Below are 22746 nucleotides of genomic sequence, written 5' to 3' on the forward strand. Positions count from 1 at the left end.
GGAAATTTCTGAGGGCAAACACGAGTGCGAGCTTAACTACTAACCTGCATCCTTGAGCCGGCAGAGGCCTGGGAAGCTCGGGACAAGGATCCACGGCTTGATTTAGCGGTGGGAGCCCGGGAACCAGTGGGGCTGGTCTCGCCGCGATTCATGGATGCCTCGCTGTCCCAGCGTTCTAACTCCTCTCGTACCAGTCTTTCCATCTGATCTCGTTTTAGGTCGCGGTCGCTGCGCTCACTACGATCGCTCTGTGGGAAATAAACGGAGTGAGGTTCGTCAGAAGGAAAATAATAAAAAAAACTAACTATCCTCGACTAAAAATACACTAAAATATGTAACTTTGGTAAGGTATAAAACAGAAAACAACTTCCTTTGAGAGAGAACTAGATGTCTACTTACATCTGCGATCGAATCAAGCAGTTTAGCCATGGTTTCCCGTCGTTTGAGCTTGGCTTTCTCCATGGCCTCCAGTTTGACAAGGACTGCGTCAATCTTGGACACGATGCTGCCAATGGAATGTTCCATTCGGTCCACTCGGCGGCTAAGACTGAAACACAAACGAAAGCAAGTTTTTACTGGCAAACTATTCGGAACGTTATAGGTTTGAAAAGTTTGACATTTGGGCCGAAGTATTCTTTGCCTATCGTGCTAGCCTTCAAATTCGGGATTGAAAAGATTTCAAACGGCTCAACACAGACGACTCTCCAACGACGCAAGTCATTACACACAAAAAAGATCCACGAAGCCAGATTTTTCATGTCGCATTTCGTTTTGGCCTTTCTCACCAACTATCGTTAAGAGTTTGGATGGGATGATTCCCCGGATAGCTCATAATTCCTCCATATCGAAAACGTTTTCCCTGACACTCATGGCTTCCCGTGTTAGCAGTAACAAACTTACACATTGAATTCCTCGTAAGACACTCCGCCTCCTCCAGCACTGGGTCGAGCCATAGCTGAACCTGCGCGCGCACTCAATCCGCCTGTAGATTCCCCATCGTCGTCGCTGTCATCGCTACTCGCATTGCTGTTTGCACTCTTAGGTCTTCCGCTCTTCGTTTCCTTGGCGCGCTCCATTTCCTCGATTTCTTCGTTCAGTTCAGCCTGCCAGTGAGTATAAAAAAGTACAGAGAACCGTTAACCCTTTTTGAAGAGGTTGAATAGACAACATTTCGTTCGAGTCTCGACATTGGAAAATCTGAGCAGAAAATTTTTTCTCACGAGCTTACAAAAATAAAACTAAAAAGCGCGGGAAAACGCGTGTGAGTAGGTAGCCATTGAGTTCTAGTCTTGCATCTGATTGGTGGAAACTCAAACTTTTACAAAATCTTGCTTCAAAGCGCATTGATCCTTCATAATTGAGTGTCTGACCTTCTGTCCTTCCAGATCTTCTTGCATCTTCCTCTGTTCATCCTCATCCAAGATTCTGTCGCCGTCCAAGTCGTACTTCGCGAAGACCGCTTCGATTTCTGCATCAGCATGGCCACGGCTAGGAATAGACGAAACCACAAAAATCTATCAAACATTTCTGCTGTTAAGTTGTGAGACTAAGGATGTTATGGATTCATTTCAGCCTTTGTAAAGACTTTCTCTCCGTTATTTGATTCATATTGCTTGTCGTGTACGCATTGGTGGGACCACATTTCAAGGGTTGCGTGGTGGTATTTTGACTTCAAGTAAAAAACACTTCGCAATTTATACTGACCTCGAGACAATTTTCGAGTAGCTTTCGAATTTCAAATTACTAATTACGAATTAAGACTTTACTGTCTAAACAAACACGTAATTGACATAATAAGAGAATAGGACATGTGGCTGGAAAATTCAAAACCCTTTTCTCCTAGTTGCCCCGTTTGATTAAGAAGGAATTCTAGAGAGGCGTGTTTTCTAGAACCGTTTCCGAAGGGAAATAAATAGTCCATCAAAAATTGAAGACAGTTGGCAAAAATATTAACTGTTTCGTGATTGGTATACCAATGAAAATTTCATGGAATAATTGACAACTTCCAACATTTTCACAACTCTGAAGGCTATCGAAATGTTGTAGAAAGAATCAAAGTAATTTTACACGTAGTACAAGGCTTTATAAGTTGTTTATTACAACTGTAACAGAACCCCACTAGCTAGGACACGTCAAAATAATTTTAGAACCGATGTAGAACTACCACTGAGGCTTACATAAATAACTATCCGCAAAAAAAAAAAAAAAATTTTTACAAGGAAAGTGAAGATTGTGTAATCAATGTCCACTGTAGAAAAAACAAATTTTCAAACCGTTTAACATCGGTTGTACTTACGATTTCAAATTTGCTCTCCATTCTTCGAAATCCAGCTTGTTATCTTGGTTGACATCGGCAGACTTCAGTGCTTTCTGGATGTCGAGGATCTTCTCGCGTTTGAAGGACAATTTGTCCAACATCTTCTGGTATCCCTGTGGTAAAAAAAAATTCAGAAAGTTAACACTACCGCTTGCATTTATTTCCTCAACACTCGGAATATCAGCCTACCGTGACTCGCGAAAAAACTGAACTGCTATCGAAAATTCTGGTCCGTCGAATGGGTCATGATGCATAATTTCATACGAAAACAGGCCACCAGGCAGTTCAATAGTTCTTAATGGGGCAACCATGGGGTGACAGGGAGGCGCAAGTTAAGCGTCCAATAATAAACAAGAGCCATTTTATCGTTTACTTTAAAAAGCCAATAAATGATGACTTGCTCCACGGTTACTTGGGAACGCTGCACGCTTGACTGCTCTGTCAAAAGTACGACGTGCATAAAAAATGGCATTACCAAGAGAAAGTCATAATTCTAAACACCTGTGCTTCTTTACTGCCATTAATGTTTTACCATTTTCAGGGGATAGTGTAATTAAATTATTCCTACCCGAGGGTTACGGTTGTAATCTTCATGTTGAGCTAACACATGATGACATAAAAAAAGTGAAATTTCTTAGGTCTCTCCCTTTTGGTTACCGTCACGAAATGGAAAAAAATTTATAACACGCCATAGAAATTATTGTGCGTCTGAAAAATCTCTCAGGGCACCAAACAAAAGGAAGCAATCTTTTAGAATGCAGGACATTATACAAGAAAGTCAGACAGCTTTATCTATTATTAGCAAAATGTCTACACACTTTGGAAACGATAAATTATGTACAAGTAAATCTGCTTGTCAAAGGAAAGGGAAAAAAAAAGAAAAAAAAATTGTGGAAAAAATCGAGGGAAACAAAAAAGCTTGATATATTCCTGCAGGTTTTCATTACTTTGTTTTTCTTTTAATCACACACAGAAACCTAACCTCTAGCTCTACGAGAACGTGATTACGTAACCGTCCTCATCGTTCAATCTCGCGCTAGTTTTAAAAAAATTACCTCGACATTTGCAGTTTGTATCGTGTAATTAGACGGATAACTTAACATTACTATAAATCATTAAAAAAAAAAGCAAAAAATGGCAACATTAGGAATAAAGTACAAAGTTTTTCTAGTCAGTTCTTCAAAATTATTTAAGATTTACGAAAATTACAACATTTCGCCGCTTTTTTCTTTCTTTAACTTAGCTTAGGACGAAAAAGGAAAGGAAGAAAACTTACACTTCGAATTCAGTTTTACCCACCTTAAAGTAACATGAAGAAAAAGAAATCTTACGGACCATAATCGTAAAGCAGGAACGAGTTCAACTTCGATGTATTAATTTGACGACAAGCGGAATAGACTCATCAATAGTAACTAATTTAAGTACATTTAGAGTAACTTTTTATGTCTTGCATTGTCACCTTGCAATCTCTTAAATCTTTTCCGGAGAATTTTGCTTTTCATCCCTGCAATACCCCACCCACAGGTGTTCCTTTCATTTGATCATTTGCATAAGAGACAATATTACATAATCAAACGGATTCACGTTTTAAAATTGCTTTGCTTTGCTTTGCTTTTAACTTTTTGTTTCTCGTTTCCCAGAGCCGTCCAAAACGATAGTGCCGGAAGGAAACCCAAAATATTTGGTTCATTCTCGGCCTGGGAACCTGTATGTTCACGAGTGACTTAGAGCAGACAGAGCGAAGAAAGCGTCCAAATAATGGATTTAAAACAAAGAAAATACCTCACAGGTTCCTATACTGTGGTAAACCCCCAAACAGGAACAAGGGAATGTAGAAAAATACCACAAAACCCCCGGAAAGAAAGTAAATGAGGAGGGGGCAGTTTAGAACTTGAAAAATTGAAGCTACATTGTTCATGATGCAAGAGAGGTGACTCAACTTTTTAGTGTCAAATTTTGATAGATGACCATTGGTAAAAAAAAAAAAAAAAAAAAAAAAAAAAAAAAAAAAAAATGGAGATGTGCATCCATTTACCTTCTTGAAGTAATCACCGATCTCAAACTCGCTTTTCTGGTTGGCGATGTTCGACTTGACTTCGGCATAGGTATCATTGATGATGGCCAAGAACATGTTGAGGAGGACGAAGAACACGAAGAACACGTAGGTAATGAAGAAAATCGGTCCAAGCACGCGGTTGGCTGCCTCAAGGGCGTGGAAGTCGAAATCACCAAGGATAATACGGAACAGCGTAAAGCTATTAATTATGAGAAAACCATAGATTACATTCAAAATCGTCTGAAAACGCCAACGTTTAGAAACAAAGAGCCAATCTGAAAAGTGGGCTGGCGTTAGAGCGAGGTTAAAAGGACACCAGATAGAATGAAGAGTTAGTGAGCGCAAGATATTACGACTGTAGTTGCAAATCACTACTTGAGCTTATCCCAGTGTCTGTAGCACGAAGCGACTAATAGCATTGCAAGCCCCCCTGATAAGGATGCTAATCCATCACGGATCATACCCACCTCACCCCCCCCCCCTCCCTCCCGTATTTCACCAGGTTTCCCAGACAGTTTACAGGTACGCATTTACACTCCAGGGTGGGGAGAGTCACAGTAAGAGTTAAGTGTCTCGCCCAAGAACACAGCACAATAACCTGCCCTGTGCTCAGGCCCAGACCTCTGGATCCGGCGCCCTGTGCACCAACCACAAGGCAATCGTGTATTCCACGTCGCACTTTGCGGAAAGAAAAGGTTTCTCGCGTGTTCGCCCTGCGGAGAATATGGCAAAGAAGCTCAGTGCTTACATGGCGTCCTCGAAGGTGCTGAAGTCCCGAACTTGAGTACCAAAGACCAAGTAACCCAGCTGGGCGTAGGCGAGAAAGATTATGAAGAACATGACGGCAAAGCCACCGACGTCTTTAGCACACTGGTGGAAAGAAAAAGAATATTTCGGGTCGGGGTATAGAACGAACAGAAGGCTAAAACCTGTCTGTGAATAGTGCATTAAAATTACCAAAGAATATCAACATACATTGTTCAGCGTTGCTGACAACTGAGTCATGGTCTTGTTGAAGCTGATGTACTTGAAGACCTGTCCAAAAGATACACAGTAATATAAGATAGAGTTGCGGTCAATAATCACGAGAAAACGCTGTATAACACGGCACATGTAGCGAGCGCGGAAAAACACGAAGCCGGCAGCAAAAACGGACTGCCCCACAAATTAAAATGTCTCTAAAAAGGGCAGGAAAATGCACTGCTGGGACAAAGCGAGGCAGAAAACGATGCCAACAGATAAGGCGTGCTACTAAGAAACTTAGAGCAAGTGAGAAAACCTGAAATTCAAAGCGAGTCGAGTGCGCGGGAAAATAAGTTACCCCGGTCGAGGCTGACAAGCGAAGCTTCACACTCAGAAAGGCAGGAAAAGACCATGGTCTAAATGTGTCTGTGACAGAAAATATAGTAAAATGTTTTAATGCTGAAAAACGCAAGAAAAGTAAGACACACTATTACTTTCGAACTTGCTTTTGCATTCGACTGTACTAAAGAAAAATCTATTCATTTATTCCGCAGAATGCACCATAAAATTTCCGATTTGCTTTCTGAGGCTAACAAGAAAGCACTCACCTTGATCCAGGCGAAAAACACAGCCACGGCGACCATGTTGTTGAACTGTGTCTGCCAGAAGCCAAGAGATTCAAAGTTCGCATACTGATTGTTGTTTGCTAAGAGCGTCTCCAACAAGTTGCCCACTTTGATCGCGCGATAAACGTTGAAGACCACTGCTACGTATCCAAGGAAGATCACAATCACGTCCAGCACGTTCCAGAAACTCTTGAAGTACTGCAATTTATGTTTCGTGATCTCGAGGATTTCCTCAATGGTGTAGTACACAATGAAGAGGATGAAGATTCCTTCGCAAGCCATCACAAAATAATCGAAATTGGTGACGTAACGAATCAGCTTCACTGTGCGGAAGTTGAATGAAGGGATCACACCTCCTGTGGCTGGGAACTCCAAAATCAGTCTGGGGGGGAAGGAAGCGGAGAAATTGGTTTCCAAGATATAATTTGTGTGGATGATAAAAAATAACTTGCACACAGTGTGGAATAAGTAAGCACACATACATTTTTCACAGACAAAAAAATTTCCAGAGCCTGTAAGGCGAGGGCAATCTGTAATCTTTGAAAAATTACAAGTGGTCATTTACTCCAAATTTCACGATATATGATTTGATTTCTTGTTGATGATGTAAATCAAAATTCGCCTTTTTAGACTCGACGTCAACTTATTGCACTCAATTTCAATCTTCTGCAGTATTTGGGATGAGTAAATTGTTTCTCAGCCATTAAGCATAGTGGAGTATTGGCAAATATCTCACTGAATCCTTTAAGCCAACAAGGTTGACTTGTTGAAAATACCTACAACTAACGATGATGAAATTTCTTGATTTTGTTTTGGCTTTGCATGGAGGTTTACAATCATATTTATTTACCTTTAGCTTTAAATCTCAATAGAGAAACGACAACTTTAAATTTAAATTTACAAGACATGTTTCGACATTCTCATGTCATCTTCAGTTACAAATGAGCTTTTAACGGTTGTACATTTGAATTTATATTACGCTACGTCTAGCTTTGCTTAAAATTAAAGTAAAACCGCTAAGATATTATCCCAAACATTCAATTTCATACAAGAGAAAAACAAGTTGAACTTTTAGCCTCAGATTAACCTTTAACACCTTTCGAGCAACTCTCTCAGTCCTGATTCAGTAATAATTCTCCGTTATAGCTGCACCACATTTCTTTGTACAGCAGGATTGAGAATTTACTGTTATAGCAAGTTTCAAGTTAACGCCTTCTGCTGGATGGATTTTTCTACTCTCGTCACCTACTCACTAGATAGAAAAATAATAATTCCCGTCTAAATCACTAATGGCATTGAAAGGATTAAAAACCTACAGTGAGAGGGCACAGCAAACTTACTTAATGATGCAGAACAAATTGATGTTGGCATTGTAAACTGTGAAGTCCATAAACACCACTCTTGTTCCACGGTCAAGCCACAGGTTTTGCTGAAAAAAAAAAAAAAGAGAAAATTCAATTTTAGAACTCATTGCGATTGAATGTTGTCAACTAGAACCCAAGTAATCACCAGCCAATCAAAGTAAAGGAAATCTGACATAGAGCCAATGAAAAACAAGGAATCGGCCTAAAGCGCGGGAAACACATACGTGACCAAGTGGGCACTGGTTTTAAATTGCATCTGACTGGCCGAGAGGCTGGCGCGTGCTTTCTGGACAAATCATAGAGCTAGAGACAGCATCGCTACTCCCCCTCAACGAACTGCTAATTCAATGCGGCCAAGTTTTGGTTTGGGTGATTTTTATGCAATTCCTCTATCTTACAAATGTCTAACTCGGCTATCAGGCACTTCAGGCTGTTTGACAGAAGCAGATTTCTCCCTGTTTTTCAAAACTTCATCCGTACTTTCAATACCTTATCCAGGATTTGAAACTAAGTAAATTTTAAAATTTCCAACCACTTTCAAGAGTAAATGCTGCGTCTGATTGCTTACCTTTAATTCAGCAATCTTTGATGCTGTGGCTGCCTTGGTGGGTTCCAAAAGCATTGTGAACCCACCTCCACTGTATGACGTAATTCTCCCCCAGTATGATCGACCTTCTAGATCTTTCTCTGTCTGGTATTCCCATCTGTGTCAGAGAAGAGAAGGTTTGATTCTACCTGTAAGGTTTACCTTTCTCAAAGCTTTACTGCTATCTACTTGATAGTGTGATTGTGTATCAAATAAATAAATCTTATTAGACGTTTTGTTGTGTAGTATCGCTGAGTATTTTTACGAGTTGTGCCGTATTTTGAAGAGCCCGTAGGGCGAGTCAAAATACAAATAACAAGTAAAAATACTCAGCGATACTACACAACAAAACGTCTAATAAGTTATCTATTATCAAACGCGCCAAACTGTTATTTCAATACCGGCGAATTTCGCGGATATTTATTTAGGGGGAGTGCGTGACAGAAGTATGCGAAGTGGAACGGAATTACCGCGTTGTCGTGTTGCTGTTTCTATTTTCTTCAATAAATGAAGAAATTTCCTGATCGTCTAGCTGTTTTTCTTCGTTCGATTCATCTAATAAACTTGGATCTATATTTGCCAGCCATTCTGACTCTTCGTCGTCGGAAATATGATTCAAATTGTCCGCCGTTTTTTTTTTTTCGTAACTACAATCCAATTCTTCGCTTGCGCGATGCGAGAAAACCTGTTTACTGGTACTCTAGAGTACAAATACTCCGTGCTATTTGTACTCGTCTATGGCGTTATTTGTACTCTACGAAGTGTAGTTGGATAATAAATAATGTTATTGACAAATAAATTAGAATCATTACGCCGCCTGTAGCTTGTTACCCAGCCTTCTTCAGTGGGAAATTGCTTAGGGCGAGTGTTGGTTTTAGGGTAAGAAGGAAAGTGGGAGAACTGACTAGGAAAAGAACGTTCACATTCTATGTTCACTGTACCAGGATAGATCACTTACGCAGATCCATTCCCCACACCAAAGGGGTTTTGATCCTCTGCCCCGGGAGAGTAAGGCGCGTAACATTCCTTGATAACACTCTTGAAATCGTCATGAACCCTGAAATCCACAAACACAAGTAATTGAATTCTCCGACAAAGTATACAAAACATTGTTCCTAACTTGCACACACTTTATGAGGCATAAACCTTATGAGGCATAAACCTTATGACGATTGTGATACCAAAACACAAAATTAACATGGAGCAAATCCCAACAATCTATCTTGGCAATATAAACCAATTCATAAATAACTAAACAACTATGCCCAATAGGGTGAAATTATTCTTACAGTTTACAAATATCCTGATTTGAATGCTCTGCCATTATCCCAATGAGCCCACAATGTTGTTGATGATTGAATTAGCTTTGGCGTGGAAGTTTGTACCTTTTTCTTCTGTTCAAAAATAGTTTTCAATAACACAAAATTCAAAGCAAGGTACTTTGATATCTTAGAAGTCTAGCTTTCTTTGCTATGTTGAAATGCCTTAGGTGATTAAGGAAAACATTCCCAAAAGTTTATTTAACTTGTTCTGGTTTGGAAAATATGTGGTACAGTCATTAAATATTTCGTCATTTACAATTTTACAGCCAAGTGAAAATAAAAATGAAGTGAACTTCACTTACACACAAGAATCATTTTTCACACGGAGTTGTCTAAGGCGTGGTCGTCCAAGGATTTTGTTCTCAAAGTAGATAAAACCAAGATCTTCTTGTGATACATTTTTGCCATTGTAGTATTGTTCCCAGTACAATCCCTCGGCCAGTGGGCCATCTGCATACTACAGCAAATGGAATAAAGAACAATTTAACCCTTAAACTGCTAAGAGTGACTAGCACCAAATCTCTCTCTCCAATATCACCCCTGAATCGCACATTAAGATCATAAGAATAATGGAAACGATTGCCAAAGAGAGAAGGTCTTGATTATTAAACAAATTCCCCTTGTCAGCACTTCAAGAAATGTATAAAGAATAGTAATGTATGGAGAATATGCAAACTGATGCTAGGGTGTAAAGGGCTATGGGAGAAAGGAATTGATAAGAAATTGCCTCAGTCTGTTATGACAAAAACAATCTAAATCATAGAGAGTGATTACAAAATCTGTAATTTTGGACAAAATTTTGAGACAACTAAGTAAAATACAAACTTATTTTCAATCAAGACTTGTGCATGCCACTTTTCCTGTTAACTTTGCCTCTTTTAATGTTGTTTCAGCATGACCTTTCCTCCCATACCATATTTTCGCAACAGATACAACAACATTATCAAGTATTGAGGTTTTTTATTCATGGTACCCCTTGAATACTGCTTGATAACACATTTCCTTTTCATAAATATTACAAGAAATAAGATGAGCCATGTAGAGAATAAACAAAGGCTGATAGTTTCTAAAGAAACTGTTAGGGGCTGTGTCAGTGGGGGTAACAAAATAATTTGGATATATCAACAAAGTTGAAATGGTAAATTGGCCACCGTAACGATTACACAAGCTGACGTTTCAAGCATTTGCCCTTCATCGTCAGCCCTTCGCTCCGATGAAGGGCAATGCTCGAAACGTCAGCTTTTGTAATTGTTATGGTGGCCAATTAACCATTTCAACTTTATTGAATATCCAAATTATAGAGAATAAACTAGCTGATCAGGGGTTAATGTTCATTAATGTTCATTAATGTTTTCAACAGGAGGGCAACTGGTTTTCACAGGCGGGCAAAACTTTTTGAACTGAACTTCTTTATAAGATAAACCTTCCTCCAGATTGTTAAACCAGGTGGGTAAAACTGTCCTTACAACCGGTCAATTTGGCTGGTGCCCGGCCCTTAATGAAACCCCTGGCTGATATGAAGAGAGTAACCAAAACAACAACAACAAAAAAAAACATGCAGTTGCAGAATTACAGACTGCTGTGACAAGTGATCAGAATTTACAACACAGTCTAACAGAAGGACAGCAATTGTCATTCTTTACCATCCAGAACTCCTTCATGGTGGTGATGTCCTTGAATGTGTTTCTGTTTGACATTGTGGTCTCCACAAACAAATCTGTGCAAAAGTATCAAAGATAGCCTTTAAAAAATAATAAATTTTTAACAAACTTGAGTTGGCCAACAGAAATATCATTTCAAATTCAGGAAATCTCTGCCATGTCCACAAATGACTCACCTCTCATAACCTTGGTGAAGTAGTACATTGTTGAGCTTGTCATTCCAAAGGTCACTAAAGGACAAGAACACTTTTCTGTTGTTTTTTTACTCTTTCCCATTCAGTTTCAAAATATAAAAGCATACATGTGAAATAAACGAAATGAAAAGTTGATCTTCATAGTCATCTGCAATTTAAGACTTGTTGTAGAAAGAGAATTCACAAAGGATCCAGACTCTAACTTTAGGAACTGCACCAAAATCAAAGTTATACTCCAAAAAATCAGTAATAAAACCACATTTCTCAGATGATAAATAATTATAATAAAGAGGACACTTGAAGAACTCTCCTTCCATTATCAGTTTAGGCCAGCTGGTATAGTAATAAGGGCAAGAAAAGTTTTTTTTTTTTTCTACTCACAGATGCAGAGGATGGTGATGAAGACTAAGTAGATGACCAGTTCCCGCAAGGTGGTTTTAACATGTGCCTCGGAACCGGAATCAGTATCCTCAGTCTGTCTGGTTCTCCACAAACCTAGGAGACAAAAAAGTGATAAAAAATTCAAATTAAAATTCCGCACACAAGTCGGCCACGCACAGCCACCTGAACACACTTGCATCTACGTAAAAGAAAAATTGACTTTTTCTGTTTCAGTCAGAGCCGTTTCTGAGGTTTGCATGATGTGCTTTGCTTTTAAATCCATTATCTTCCCTGTCTTCCATGAGGGGGGCTTTGGGATTTTCGGTTTTGCAGTTTTGACTGTTTTTCAGATCAGTTTTTTGGCTCCTGGGCCAAAAAGGTTCGGTTTTTCAGTTTTGATGTTCAGAGCAGTTTGTGGATTTTACGTGATTTTGCATTTGGTTTTCACAAAAACTCTGATGCAGTTTTCGGTTTTTCCCTTTTGACCCCTTTAAAGGTGAAAATATAGCAGTTTTGTCAGGTTTGCATGCGGTTTTCGGTTTTTGCTGCCTTTTTTCGTCGGTTTTTCAGTTTTGGAGGTTTTTTGCTCCGGTTTTGTGGTTTTCCACAGGCTCTAATGCCCCCCTCTTCCATACATCATCTGATCAGCCAATTTACCATTGTTGATATGAGTACAGGCAATACTGCTCACACTAATGTGTCAGACACTGCCTTAATCAGCTCTCAAACAGAGAGGGCTTGGAAGTTTTGACACTATAATGTGGTAAAAAACAAATTGACAGTGGTTTAGTGTGGTCTGTAGTCTTGGGAACAAAACTATTTGTCATTATAATGGTCAAAATTTGTTGCAGACTCACTTGACTGTGCTTCATAAGTCCACAAGAGTACAGACTGAGCAAATCCACTGTTGATTTGTGAACTTGCAATTCTAGCTCAGTGAATTTGATGTAATAAATTTTTAACTTCTCGTTACCTTTCTCCTTGGAAAATGCATTTATAACGTAAAGGGAAATTCATTTATGTTTACTCCTTGGAGCAAAAAACTTGATTTTATTTCAAACACAGAATGTCACTTCAAACAAATGCAAATTTCAGTCAGATCTGTATTGAAATGGTAATGACCAAGGAAGGACTCCTTAACTGAAAGCAAACATTTCAAATAAACAAACAGCGAAAAACAAAAATTGAGAAAATGTCACTCACTGAATAAAATGAAACAATTATATTTAACTGTTAGAATATGAGAGGACAATCTGCTGTGGCTTTTTAACCAATTCAAAGCTGTTCTTGTGTCAAGACAGCTGCTACACTTTCACATGTATATGTATGCAAAATAGGGGGAAAAATACAAAAATAAACACTTCTAATTAACCTGATAAAAACTCTGACTATTTTTCAAATCAACAATGTTCAAGATAACTGAATGGATTCTTTTACTTCTCCAAGCTTCATTTGGAATTTCAATTCCTTTCTAAATTTCCCAAATAATACAAAAGTGGTAACAATAGATTTTTAGTATTTGTTATTTCATTAAAAAAAAACCTAGACTTCCTGCATTGAATCGAAGTAACTGGCGATTCAAACACAAATAGAGAAAAGTCATATGCTACAGTGGCAGTTTGAAAAAATATACCGAATGGTTTCCACTCTAATTCTCAAGGTTAGCTATCATATGGCGATCGCCTTTAGGCTTCATGATCGAACAGATCTGCGAAGGGAACAACACTGGCTTATTGTTCAAGGCTGTTTGTGTTGTTAGTTCTGAGCCATGTTTATCTTAGACTACTGTTAATTTCCAATCTGGCAGAAATCCCGCATTTTAACTTCTGCGCGGACAATTCCAGACTTTCATGGAACAAAGTTTAATTAGATTGCAATTAATTCTTTTTGGGAACGGGAAATGAGAGCTGTTTGTTGAACTCATTACTCTTTATCACTTAAAATCGAACACTACCTTCTGCTAAGTAAAACCGATCCGCGCGAGAGCATTATATCCACAACACAATCAGTTTTAATGGATAAAACAGGATCTAAATTGAAAGCCACAAAATTTGACCAAACGAGCGCATTTTCCCTGCAAATCAAGTACCAAAAATAATTAATTGCTGAGAAAATTGCCGCTGAAATATGAAAACCTATCAGCGAGGTATACTACATAACAAGATCTACAATTTCTGATCGCAAGCTGCGAGAAATGTTCCGGTCTCAGAAATATTCTAGTTCGAATAAATTACGATACCTGTATGCCTGTATGTACAGATTGTTGTTGAAAGCGAATCGCCGAAAATATTTGAGGATTCAAGTTTCAGAAACGTGTCTCGCTACACTTTTACACAGCGAAGATTTAAATTTGAATCGGCGTAAATATTATTTGCAGACAAAACACCTGTCCCCAATCTTCATTAAAATTTTAGTTTCTGGCAAACCGAATATGTTACAAAATGAGTTAGACCCTTTGAGGCCTTTTCTAAAATGAGAGAGACTAATCGAAGAAATAACCAAATTCTAATAAACAGCAACAAAAATTGAGACGACAACTTTCCAAGAGATTCTATGTTAAAACAGATGTCGATTAATCGCAAACCGCGCAGCCTAATTTCAACTCGCACTTTCTGCAATTCTTTAATTACAGCTCTCGTCTTCCACTTGTCTTCCTCTGGGAAAAATCCTAAAATTTTAAAAACTAATCTGGCGTAAAATACACTTGACAAATGTTCCCAAGAGAAAACAAAATACTAGATGAAATCAACCATGCAAAATTACCAAATTACGTGACATTAATTTCGTGCGAAGCTCGTAGCGGGCAAATCGATCAAATCTAAAAAACCATACAAGTTACGAAGAAAGATATGATCGCCTTGGCGAAAGTATATGGAGTCTCATACTTGAAAAAACATCTCTTACCTCGGACAATCCTTTTAAACCTTGTCCAACAACCGACGGGGACGTTTTTCGTACCAGGAGCTCGTACATCCGTAGGGACACGACCCTGATGGACCACAGGTTCGTGTTCCATAGCCGAAGGAAGATCGACGGCTGCAGAGGCCGGCGCACGAGGGGAGAAATCTATTTCGTCGTGTCCTCCGCTCAGGAGGTCGTCGGACCATGCATTTCGAGACTGAGAAGATGGCGGCCTGTTGTTCTTCTCGTGCATTTCCAGTTCATCACCAAGACTAACTTGCGATCCTATTCCGCTACGATTCCGGCGCTTGGCCGAGCCTCCACTCATGTTTATGTTCTGTTACCTTTTAATTTCAAAAGGAAAGGGAAATCTTGTGAAATAACGCTGTGATACAGCGCGAATTCGACTACCAAGCGTTTCCTCTCGCAACTTAACGCCAAATGTAGATCTAGCAAGTTTTCAACCGTTTGTCGATAAGGGCGATAAATATTTCATGTCATGTTCTACGCAAGTGAAGGAAAGTATGTCAATCAAGCGTGCTAATTAAGTTTCTATAGTTACGGCTTAGTAGAAAATTTTTGCAAAATTCAACAAAATTGCGCAGTTTGGAGAATCTAATAATAAAAACTTCCCTGCTTTACAAATTGGTGACTTCAGTTTTCAAATTGGAAGTACAACTTTACAATTTTTTCGATGACTAAGATTAAAGTTAAATTTTGCACGGTTTTCAAGCGAGTGGTCGAAAATACGAAAAGACCACGCAAAGCCGACAAAGAATAAAATAAGATGAAAGAAATAACCACACAAAGAAATTATAAAAGATAATGAAACCCATCGAACCTTCATGTACTTAAGACAAAAATAGAGACCTTACCGAATCTGAAAAGGGAAACCCAAGCGATGAAGAAACGATTTTCGTAATCGAATTCACCTGTGTCGCAGCTCAAGTAAGGTAAATATTCCTGCGTTTTAAAGCAAATAATAAATATTTTATGAAGGCAGTAAAATGGAAGAAATCGATTGGTTGTTTATGCTGACAACACTAGAAGACGAGGACTTCTCACACCATTGCGAAATGAGACGACTTTATGCAACAAAATTACTATTTTCTTAAATAAAACAATACGAGATCAAATTAAGATCTTGCCAGTTCAACTGGAACTTTCTAACACATCTATTTTTTAATACCTGAAACATTTATGTCTTTACTCATAACAAGCCGTATGTTATCCGAAAAAGAATATCATCAAGGATACCGTTATTATTAGAGTAATAACTGGGACAGTTGGAATAATTTTCCTCTTCCTGTACTTACTTTTAGCGAAAAACAGGAGAATGTTATTAGAACATGAAATTGTCACGCAGATACAAAAGTTTGGTTTGACAGACACAATATATTAGTTTGATTGTTTTAATTTTTCGTCTCTTTCATTTCATACCGCTCATTCTTGCCACCATGTAGGCATGATCGAATGATTATAAAAACAAGTTCAATGGAAGTTTTCACGGGCGAGTTTCCCACAAATCTAACCGCAAACTAGAAGAAACATGAATTATAATGACCACTACGCCCACACACTTTGTTTCATCCTGGCGAAAGCTTATTGGACGAGGGAGATCTTATTTCATTGTCTTAGTTACCTGCCAAAACATTGACGCATTTGGGAAAGTCTCTCTCAAATTTGAAATGAGTTTCTTTTGTCACTAAAATGTTGAATTAGCACTTCCTTTCTGGCAAACTATCTCTGCAAAAAATAAAAAAAGAGACATTTCTAGAGAATGATTTTCTTTCATCAACCGCTTATTTCTAACAGCATTTCATAATTTTATCACTTCCATTAAATGTTTAGTAGGACCTGGGAGAGTCTTAGGAGTTTCAACGAAATACTACGAGCGCGCGGTGAGCACCCATTATTGTTGACAGCGAGAAAACCTCTTGTTCGCGCCAAAAAGTAAACCGGGCCGGGCAGAAATTAGGAATAATAAGAATCATAAAAATGAGAACAAAATGCAATCAATAAACTCTTAAGATTAGCTACAAGCGAAACAAGCAGGGAGAAAACCGCCTAAAAATTTCGGATCCTAATGAAAACAAATTTTACCACAACTTCGACCATTTACAACGGAATTGTGGACAAATTCATTCCTGCGTTCGATTAATTGATCAACGGAACTTTTCTCTGTGGGAGGAAAAATTATAAATTGGTGCAATGAGCCCTCGTTATGGTGGAAGGCAGAACACCTCTACCTTCGGACGGTGCAGAGATTGGCTCAACTACAGGGGATTGAGTACGTTTCAAGAGTCTTGTACAAGCAGGAAAAAAAACAAAACAACGAATAACTTTGTAGTTTGCACCCTTCCTTTACTTCAACAATACGGTTGCACAACTCTTTACCACTTAAACACTTTGAAACGTGTACAGGTGTGACTGGCAATTTTAATTTCGACAACTTTGAGAGGCAAGGTAGCTTTTGCATACGTATATGCAACCGAAAACAACTTCTTCAACTATGCGTGTAATTTCACTTCCATCTTTTTAAATGAATAAATAACACCGTAAACATTGTTCGGTAGGCACGCAAACACTCTAATCAATGTAGCGGGTCCGATCGATTACGACATCACATACAAATGAATAGGAAATAAAAACAGCCTTCGAATCGGCCATCATCTCTCAAACAAGTTTTTTGGAAAATTAAAACACAAACACGCCAGATGTACAATTTCAACAACACAAGTAACTTAAAATTTGGAATGGTTTTTATGTTCAAGTTCTTATCGTTAAGTCTGAGTTCATGTCGTTTCGGGAACCTTGTTCAATTTTGCCTTAATATTCATCACAACAGCCCAACTCAGCAATTTTCTTTGACATACCACCTGCTAACCAGAGCTAGCAGATTAATTAACGCACTGCTTAGTTCGGCGTTTAATTAAAGCGAAGAGAACATGTTTGACAGTAATTTTTAGCTTTAAATATTTCAGCTCAGTCAAGTTGGTCACTGAAATGCGTGCGTGCGCCGCGATTACCTCTGTCAAACCCAGCGTTTCGTTCAAACTCACGTCCAGGACAAAATTAGTCCTTTTGACTGCGTGGGTTCGTAAAGGGAATTTACGTTTTTAGCGTAGCCACAATTTTCCTTACAAATAGAAATTAGCAGCTTGACAGGAATAACAAAGACGTAAACTGAAAGTGTTTCTTGAAACTCGAAATATGAATAAATTAAAAGGTTAGATTAAAATAGATGTAAAAGATGCACGCAGACAACACATAAACCTTAATATCGTTTCCATAATGTGATTCACACTTTCCAGAAAAAGGTTTTGATAACATGGGATTTTTAGATTTAAGACGTTAAATGTTTAGGTCGTCATAAGTTCGGTTTTAAGCTCATTACACCAAAAACTAAAAGGTTTCTCTTAATGGATGGCATTTGGCATTCAAATCTGCCAAACTGATATTGTCATAAGACACACGAAAAACGATGTTTTAACTTAAGACATAGAAATGCGCCAAACCTCTTGTTCAAAATGTATGAGTTAATTCCATTTAAAACAATGAAGTGCTTAAGTTTGAAATGAATGTAAGCTGCAAAAATAAACATTTGTTGATCTAAAAATATTGATATGAAATTATTTCCATATGTACCTGAAAATTCCAGTTGAACATCAAAGTGGAAAATAAAATTAAACAAAATCTGTGGGCAACCACACTGCCAAAAACTCTTACAGACGTTGATTTTTGATGGCAATATTTACTCTAATGATCTCGTGGCTTTCCAGTCTAGCTAAAAACTGTTTTAATTAATTCATGTCAAGGTTTGCATATAGATAAATCATACTCCTATGGCTTGATTTAGTTTGCAAAACTTAACAATGAAACAGACATTTACACATTGCAGATCCTTAAGGCCTTGTAAATAATGCTTGATGGACTGGTTAGATGAAGAGGGAATCCCATAACTGCATGCATGCCTGTCCCTAGCACAAAGCTTTTTGCTTGCATTTGCCACTAAAGTACCATTTAAAACTGACCCAGAGAAAAGGCAAACTCTCAAATTAAGAATACCACCGTTTTATGATCTTAGGTTATTGCCACTAAGAAAAGTTGAGCTTGCAGTACTGCAACAGCATCAACCAACAACATACCACCCACATGTCTTTCCAGGTTCAAGTCTGAGCATAAACCAAAGATATGGGATGCAATTAAACATTTGGCACTTCAAAAACATTCACAAAGAATCACAGCTTAAAATCAGCCATTGTCTGGTCATCTGAGATGACCAAAAGTTTAGATGATGAGCAAACATTCTTTTGCAAGCCATTGATAATGTGGCTACCAGCTGTCTACATACACAGACAATATATTTGTTGAACATTCTTTTTTTTTTTACAGCATTAAGCTCAGTTTGCAAACCAATGAATTGGGCAACAACCACAATATTAACTAGTCAAATATGTTTGTTTATGGCATGAAAAGGTGATCAAGTTGACCACACATTAAGGATTTTTGAGATCTTTTAAGACTATGAAGTGTTTTCAAATAGAAAGATGCATTTTTTATCAACAATCTGTTTGCTGTAGAAACCAATTTTGGATCAAGACAACCCTTAAATTCACAATACATAAATTTCAAAAGGATCTTTTGATACGTTATTGCCCAAGATCAAACTTTCAATTTTCCACAACGTCTACCACACATCTTATAATTTTTACTCAAAGAATTTGGTGTAAAATCAAACAACATCCCTGGATTGCTTTCCTCTTTTTTCTCATCACCTTTCTGCTTGGAAATGTATTGTTACTGTAAGGAGAAGTTCTGTTTTAGGTCAACTTCAGGAGTGACAGGGATAAATTATGTCACAGTTATAAACAAATGCGTTATTGCAAATGCTTTGTAGAACTCCACCCCTATAAGCTGTTATACATCCCCTGACCAGTCACCCTTTCTGCAACATGATGTCCACCAAACTTTCATTCAGAAGATTGACATATCAATTATTTTGCAAGCAGTCTTCGTAGAACTCCACCCCTATAAACTGTTTTACATCCCCTGACCAGTCACCCTTTCTGCCACATGATGTCCACCAAATTTTCACTAAGAAAGACTGACATGGCATTGATTTTGTGAGCAGTCTGCCATATTGTTAAAACTTCAAATAGCCTAAGCTCCACACACCTTTACAGCAACAGTTCTTCATTTTTTTATTCAAAATCGTGGTATTAAATAGTTGTGAGAGTTAAAACTAGTATGCTTTTCACGTGTTGAGAAATATCCAAACACCACCAGACTAACATTATAACTCAAACTTACCTGCATGTCTTGGGTACTGAAGACCATAAAGCTACATTCGAGTTCTGTATTCACTAGAGTTTGATTTGTTAGCCTCTTAATCACGCCGATACTTCAGATACCGATCTCTTCATGGACACCCACAAACACTAAGTCAAGAGCTGATTTGAATAGACAAAATGATTTAGAGAATTGCGCTGACGCGTTTTTCCTGAAAAAAAAGCACACAAAGGTAAGCGTAAAATAAATCTCAGAACTCTCATCAAAGTTCTCTTAACTACCGTAGAGATACATTTCATTGCATGAGAAACGATAATGGTGAATTTTCCAAAGGACAAAAAACTACCAGTACAACACAAATGTTAAAATTTCCCACCTCTAAGATGTCCGCCATACTTTCTCTGAAGTGAGAGACTAGAATTGACTCACTGTTGGCCTCGTTAGCCTCGACGACAGGAATGAAAAACATATGCGCATGCGTCGGGTGAGCATGTTGATGTTGTCGTCGGCGAGTTGTTCGATCGTCTGACGAATTGTCGGCGCTATTTAAACTGTGTATTCGTGGACATATTTTGCCTTTCAGACTGGAATGTAAGGACGCTATTTGAAAATAACTTATGTAAACTGAACTCGTCGACATGTTGAACGTATTATTTTTGGGAAATGTTTATTTGCTTGCTCAAGAGCCAACTTTCAGTACTCGGTAAGGAAACACATTACAAGCTTAATTTCATTGAGTGTAATTTACCTCCATTTTAGATAATAAGCTAAGATTCAAATTGATAGAAGGTAAATAATACCATGCTTTGGTAATAAATGTGAATCTCGAAGAAAAATGGAACTCACATTTTTATCACGGCGAAGCGAAAGCACACCTATCTTGCACGGTGTTACATGAACAAGTCCTAAACGCTTGAAAATATCGCGTTACCCCATGCATATCCCCCTCACTGGAACTTAACATTCGATACAGTCCTAAGCGTGTATTGGAAATAAGTTATTTCCATATGGTATGAGAGGAGCTCCTATGATTGCTGCCACTCAGCAAAAACCACATGATACTCATTGTTCTCGTGAATGTGCTATCAAAAAGAAAAATTCCTGGGAAAGTTGGAATAAGTACAATGGTGTGGGAACTCAAATGAAAACAGAAGCCGGAATTGCTTCGGGATTAATGCTGACAGGGAGTTCAGGACCAATGTATGGTCGATGTTACTGTTCAGTGCGCTAGGGCCTTGCAGAGGTTTTAGCACACCAAAGGTTTGAGGAGTTTTGTGTGATTGAATCATAGATCCTGTTGCCTAGTAAGATGCCTTGAATAATTATCTGGTACACCCACTCAGTGGACTGCTTATTACAGAAATCTACACATTGGATGAATAAAACAATTTGCTAAACAAAAGGGCAATAAGTGCCCATGAGTTGCTTCCTGTTCTGCAAGAACTGTTGACTGTATAATAGTGCTCAGAAAGAACCAGAAAGTGACATTGCCATGTTGATATGGTTGGATATTGACTGTTTTTTTTTTCTTTTTTAAGAAAGAAAAACTTTTTTCAGAAAAATGCAATAGATTTATCTAGCAACCTTTGAGGCATTACATGGTTAGAATGCTGGATTGTGTTGTGCGGGAGGTCAAGGGTTCGAGCCCCAGCCAGACCAATACTCATGGTCTCAAAAATAACTGAGGAGAATTTGCTACCTTTCTATAATATCAAGAAATGGATAGACATTCTAGTCTTCTCGGATAAGGACGAATAAGCCATAGGCCCCATCTCCTGCAGGGTTAGGGGTAGGAGACGTTAATTTCCCATGCACGAGATTACTGTGTGGTGGATGTCCTCCCCTGGGGTGGGATGGGTGGGTTGCTGTTTTATGTTTCATACATGAACCTCTGGCTTGGGCAATCTGGGTAATCATGCCTCACATTTAGACAATAAACTTGATTGATTGTGTAAAAGTATGGAATCCCAAATGAAAGGGTTCCCAAATCTCCACAAAAATAGTGAGTTAATAAGGGGAAAGGAACCATGAGGGTGGCAAGTGTTGAAAGTGTGAAATGATGAAAATAAAATGTTAGTTGTTCAATAGAGAATTTGCACTGAGGGACCTACAAACTGCAAGGCAGTTATGTCAGTCATTAGGCAGCATTCAAATAAAAACTATCAATAGTTCAATTGAGTACTAGCATTGAAGGTCCACACTTTCACACTTTTATTTTATTTTCTTATATATCTACAAGGTATTCCTTTCACCTGCAGATAGTGGGTCAAATCTTTCTTAACTTAATATAATTACACCGGAAATAAAATGAAAATGAAGAAATACAACATGAAAAGACAAAAAGATACACAAGAAAAGAAAAAAAGGAAAATGAAAGATTTTCATTGTAAAGGACTCCAGAAAGAAATCTTTAGTTTCGAGAAGATTGGAAAGAGCCCTTTTTGCTTGTATGTTTGTTTGTTTTTTTAAAGATTTCTTTGACAAATTTGTGTATTCATTATTTTTATATTCAATTTGCATGGCAGCCACTTAAGGCAGTACAAAAATTTATAATGATAATAATAATAAGGAAGGTTAGAATGAAATAAGACGAGATAGTCATAATCAGAGGAAAAGGAATGAGGGAGATGAGTAACATGTTGGTTAGTATTAAAAGTAGGTGGTAAAAGGAATAGAAGAGGTTAGGTATAGAGAGCCAAAAAAAGTTTTTTTGAGTTAAAAGAAATTTTGAACTGAATATTTTGATTGATATGATGGGGGGTGGGAGTTAGGATGGGTTGGTCTGAGTTGGTTTTGATTGACAATTGGTTTACTGGTATCTGTCTTGAATTTGAATGGAGATAATAGCACACAAAAGTAAATTCCAAAATAATTTAATGTTATGAAAACTTAACTAAGCTATTTTGACAACACAGTAAATAATGGAACTATTGCAAGATATTGATGAGAGAAAAATTCCCTCTCTCCAATACTAAGCTTGATTAAAATAGTGGAAGTTTACCTATGTAAAATTAACAGTAATTCGTTTTGCAATGATAGATATTTAACTTTGGTTAAAAAATAAATGGCTTCTTTTTTCGTAA

General features: G+C 38.0%; 1 protein-coding gene and 2 long non-coding RNA genes across 4 annotated transcripts in view; 1 reads left to right on the forward strand and 2 right to left on the reverse strand.

Moving 5' to 3' along the window:
* Window positions 1–15334, reverse strand: part of LOC111326375 (polycystin-2-like protein 1) — a 16573-nt gene extending 1239 nt beyond the window's left edge. The window contains exons 1-18 of one of the 2 annotated variants that reach the window (XM_022930361.2): window positions 15247–15334; window positions 14375–14715; window positions 11471–11584; window positions 11072–11125; window positions 10878–10951; window positions 9537–9691; window positions 8871–8969; window positions 7895–8030; window positions 7303–7391; window positions 5945–6344; window positions 5349–5408; window positions 5122–5243; window positions 4353–4572; window positions 2297–2430; window positions 1371–1488; window positions 901–1103; window positions 400–547; window positions 45–248 (exon numbers count right to left, since the gene is read on the reverse strand). In XM_022930361.2, the coding sequence (XP_022786096.2) occupies window positions 45–248; window positions 400–547; window positions 901–1103; window positions 1371–1488; window positions 2297–2430; window positions 4353–4572; window positions 5122–5243; window positions 5349–5408; window positions 5945–6344; window positions 7303–7391; window positions 7895–8030; window positions 8871–8969; window positions 9537–9691; window positions 10878–10951; window positions 11072–11125; window positions 11471–11584; window positions 14375–14699 (2655 nt within the window). In that variant the 5' untranslated portion in view covers window positions 14700–14715; window positions 15247–15334. Of the gene's footprint in view, window positions 1–44; window positions 249–399; window positions 548–900; window positions 1104–1370; window positions 1489–2296; window positions 2431–4352; window positions 4573–5121; window positions 5244–5348; window positions 5409–5944; window positions 6345–7302; window positions 7392–7894; window positions 8031–8870; window positions 8970–9536; window positions 9692–10877; window positions 10952–11071; window positions 11126–11470; window positions 11585–14374; window positions 14881–15246 lie in introns of those variants that run through there. The other variant, XM_088733324.1, reaches the window with a different exon arrangement.
* Window positions 15335–19705: 4371 nt separating this feature from the next.
* LOC148722783 (uncharacterized) lies at window positions 19706–20303 on the reverse strand. Its single transcript, XR_015991748.1, has 2 exons — window positions 20040–20303; window positions 19706–19874 (listed from the first exon to the last, which is right to left on the reverse strand). It is a non-coding gene; the product is annotated as an uncharacterized LOC148722783 (long non-coding RNA).
* Window positions 20234–22746, forward strand: LOC148722784 (uncharacterized). Its single transcript, XR_015991750.1, has 2 exons — window positions 20234–20366; window positions 20955–22746. It is a non-coding gene; the product is annotated as an uncharacterized LOC148722784 (long non-coding RNA).

This window comes from Stylophora pistillata, chromosome 9 (genome assembly GCF_964205215.1).
Source record: "Stylophora pistillata chromosome 9, jaStyPist1.2, whole genome shotgun sequence".
NCBI classification, from domain to species: Eukaryota; Metazoa; Cnidaria; class Anthozoa; order Scleractinia; family Pocilloporidae; genus Stylophora; species Stylophora pistillata.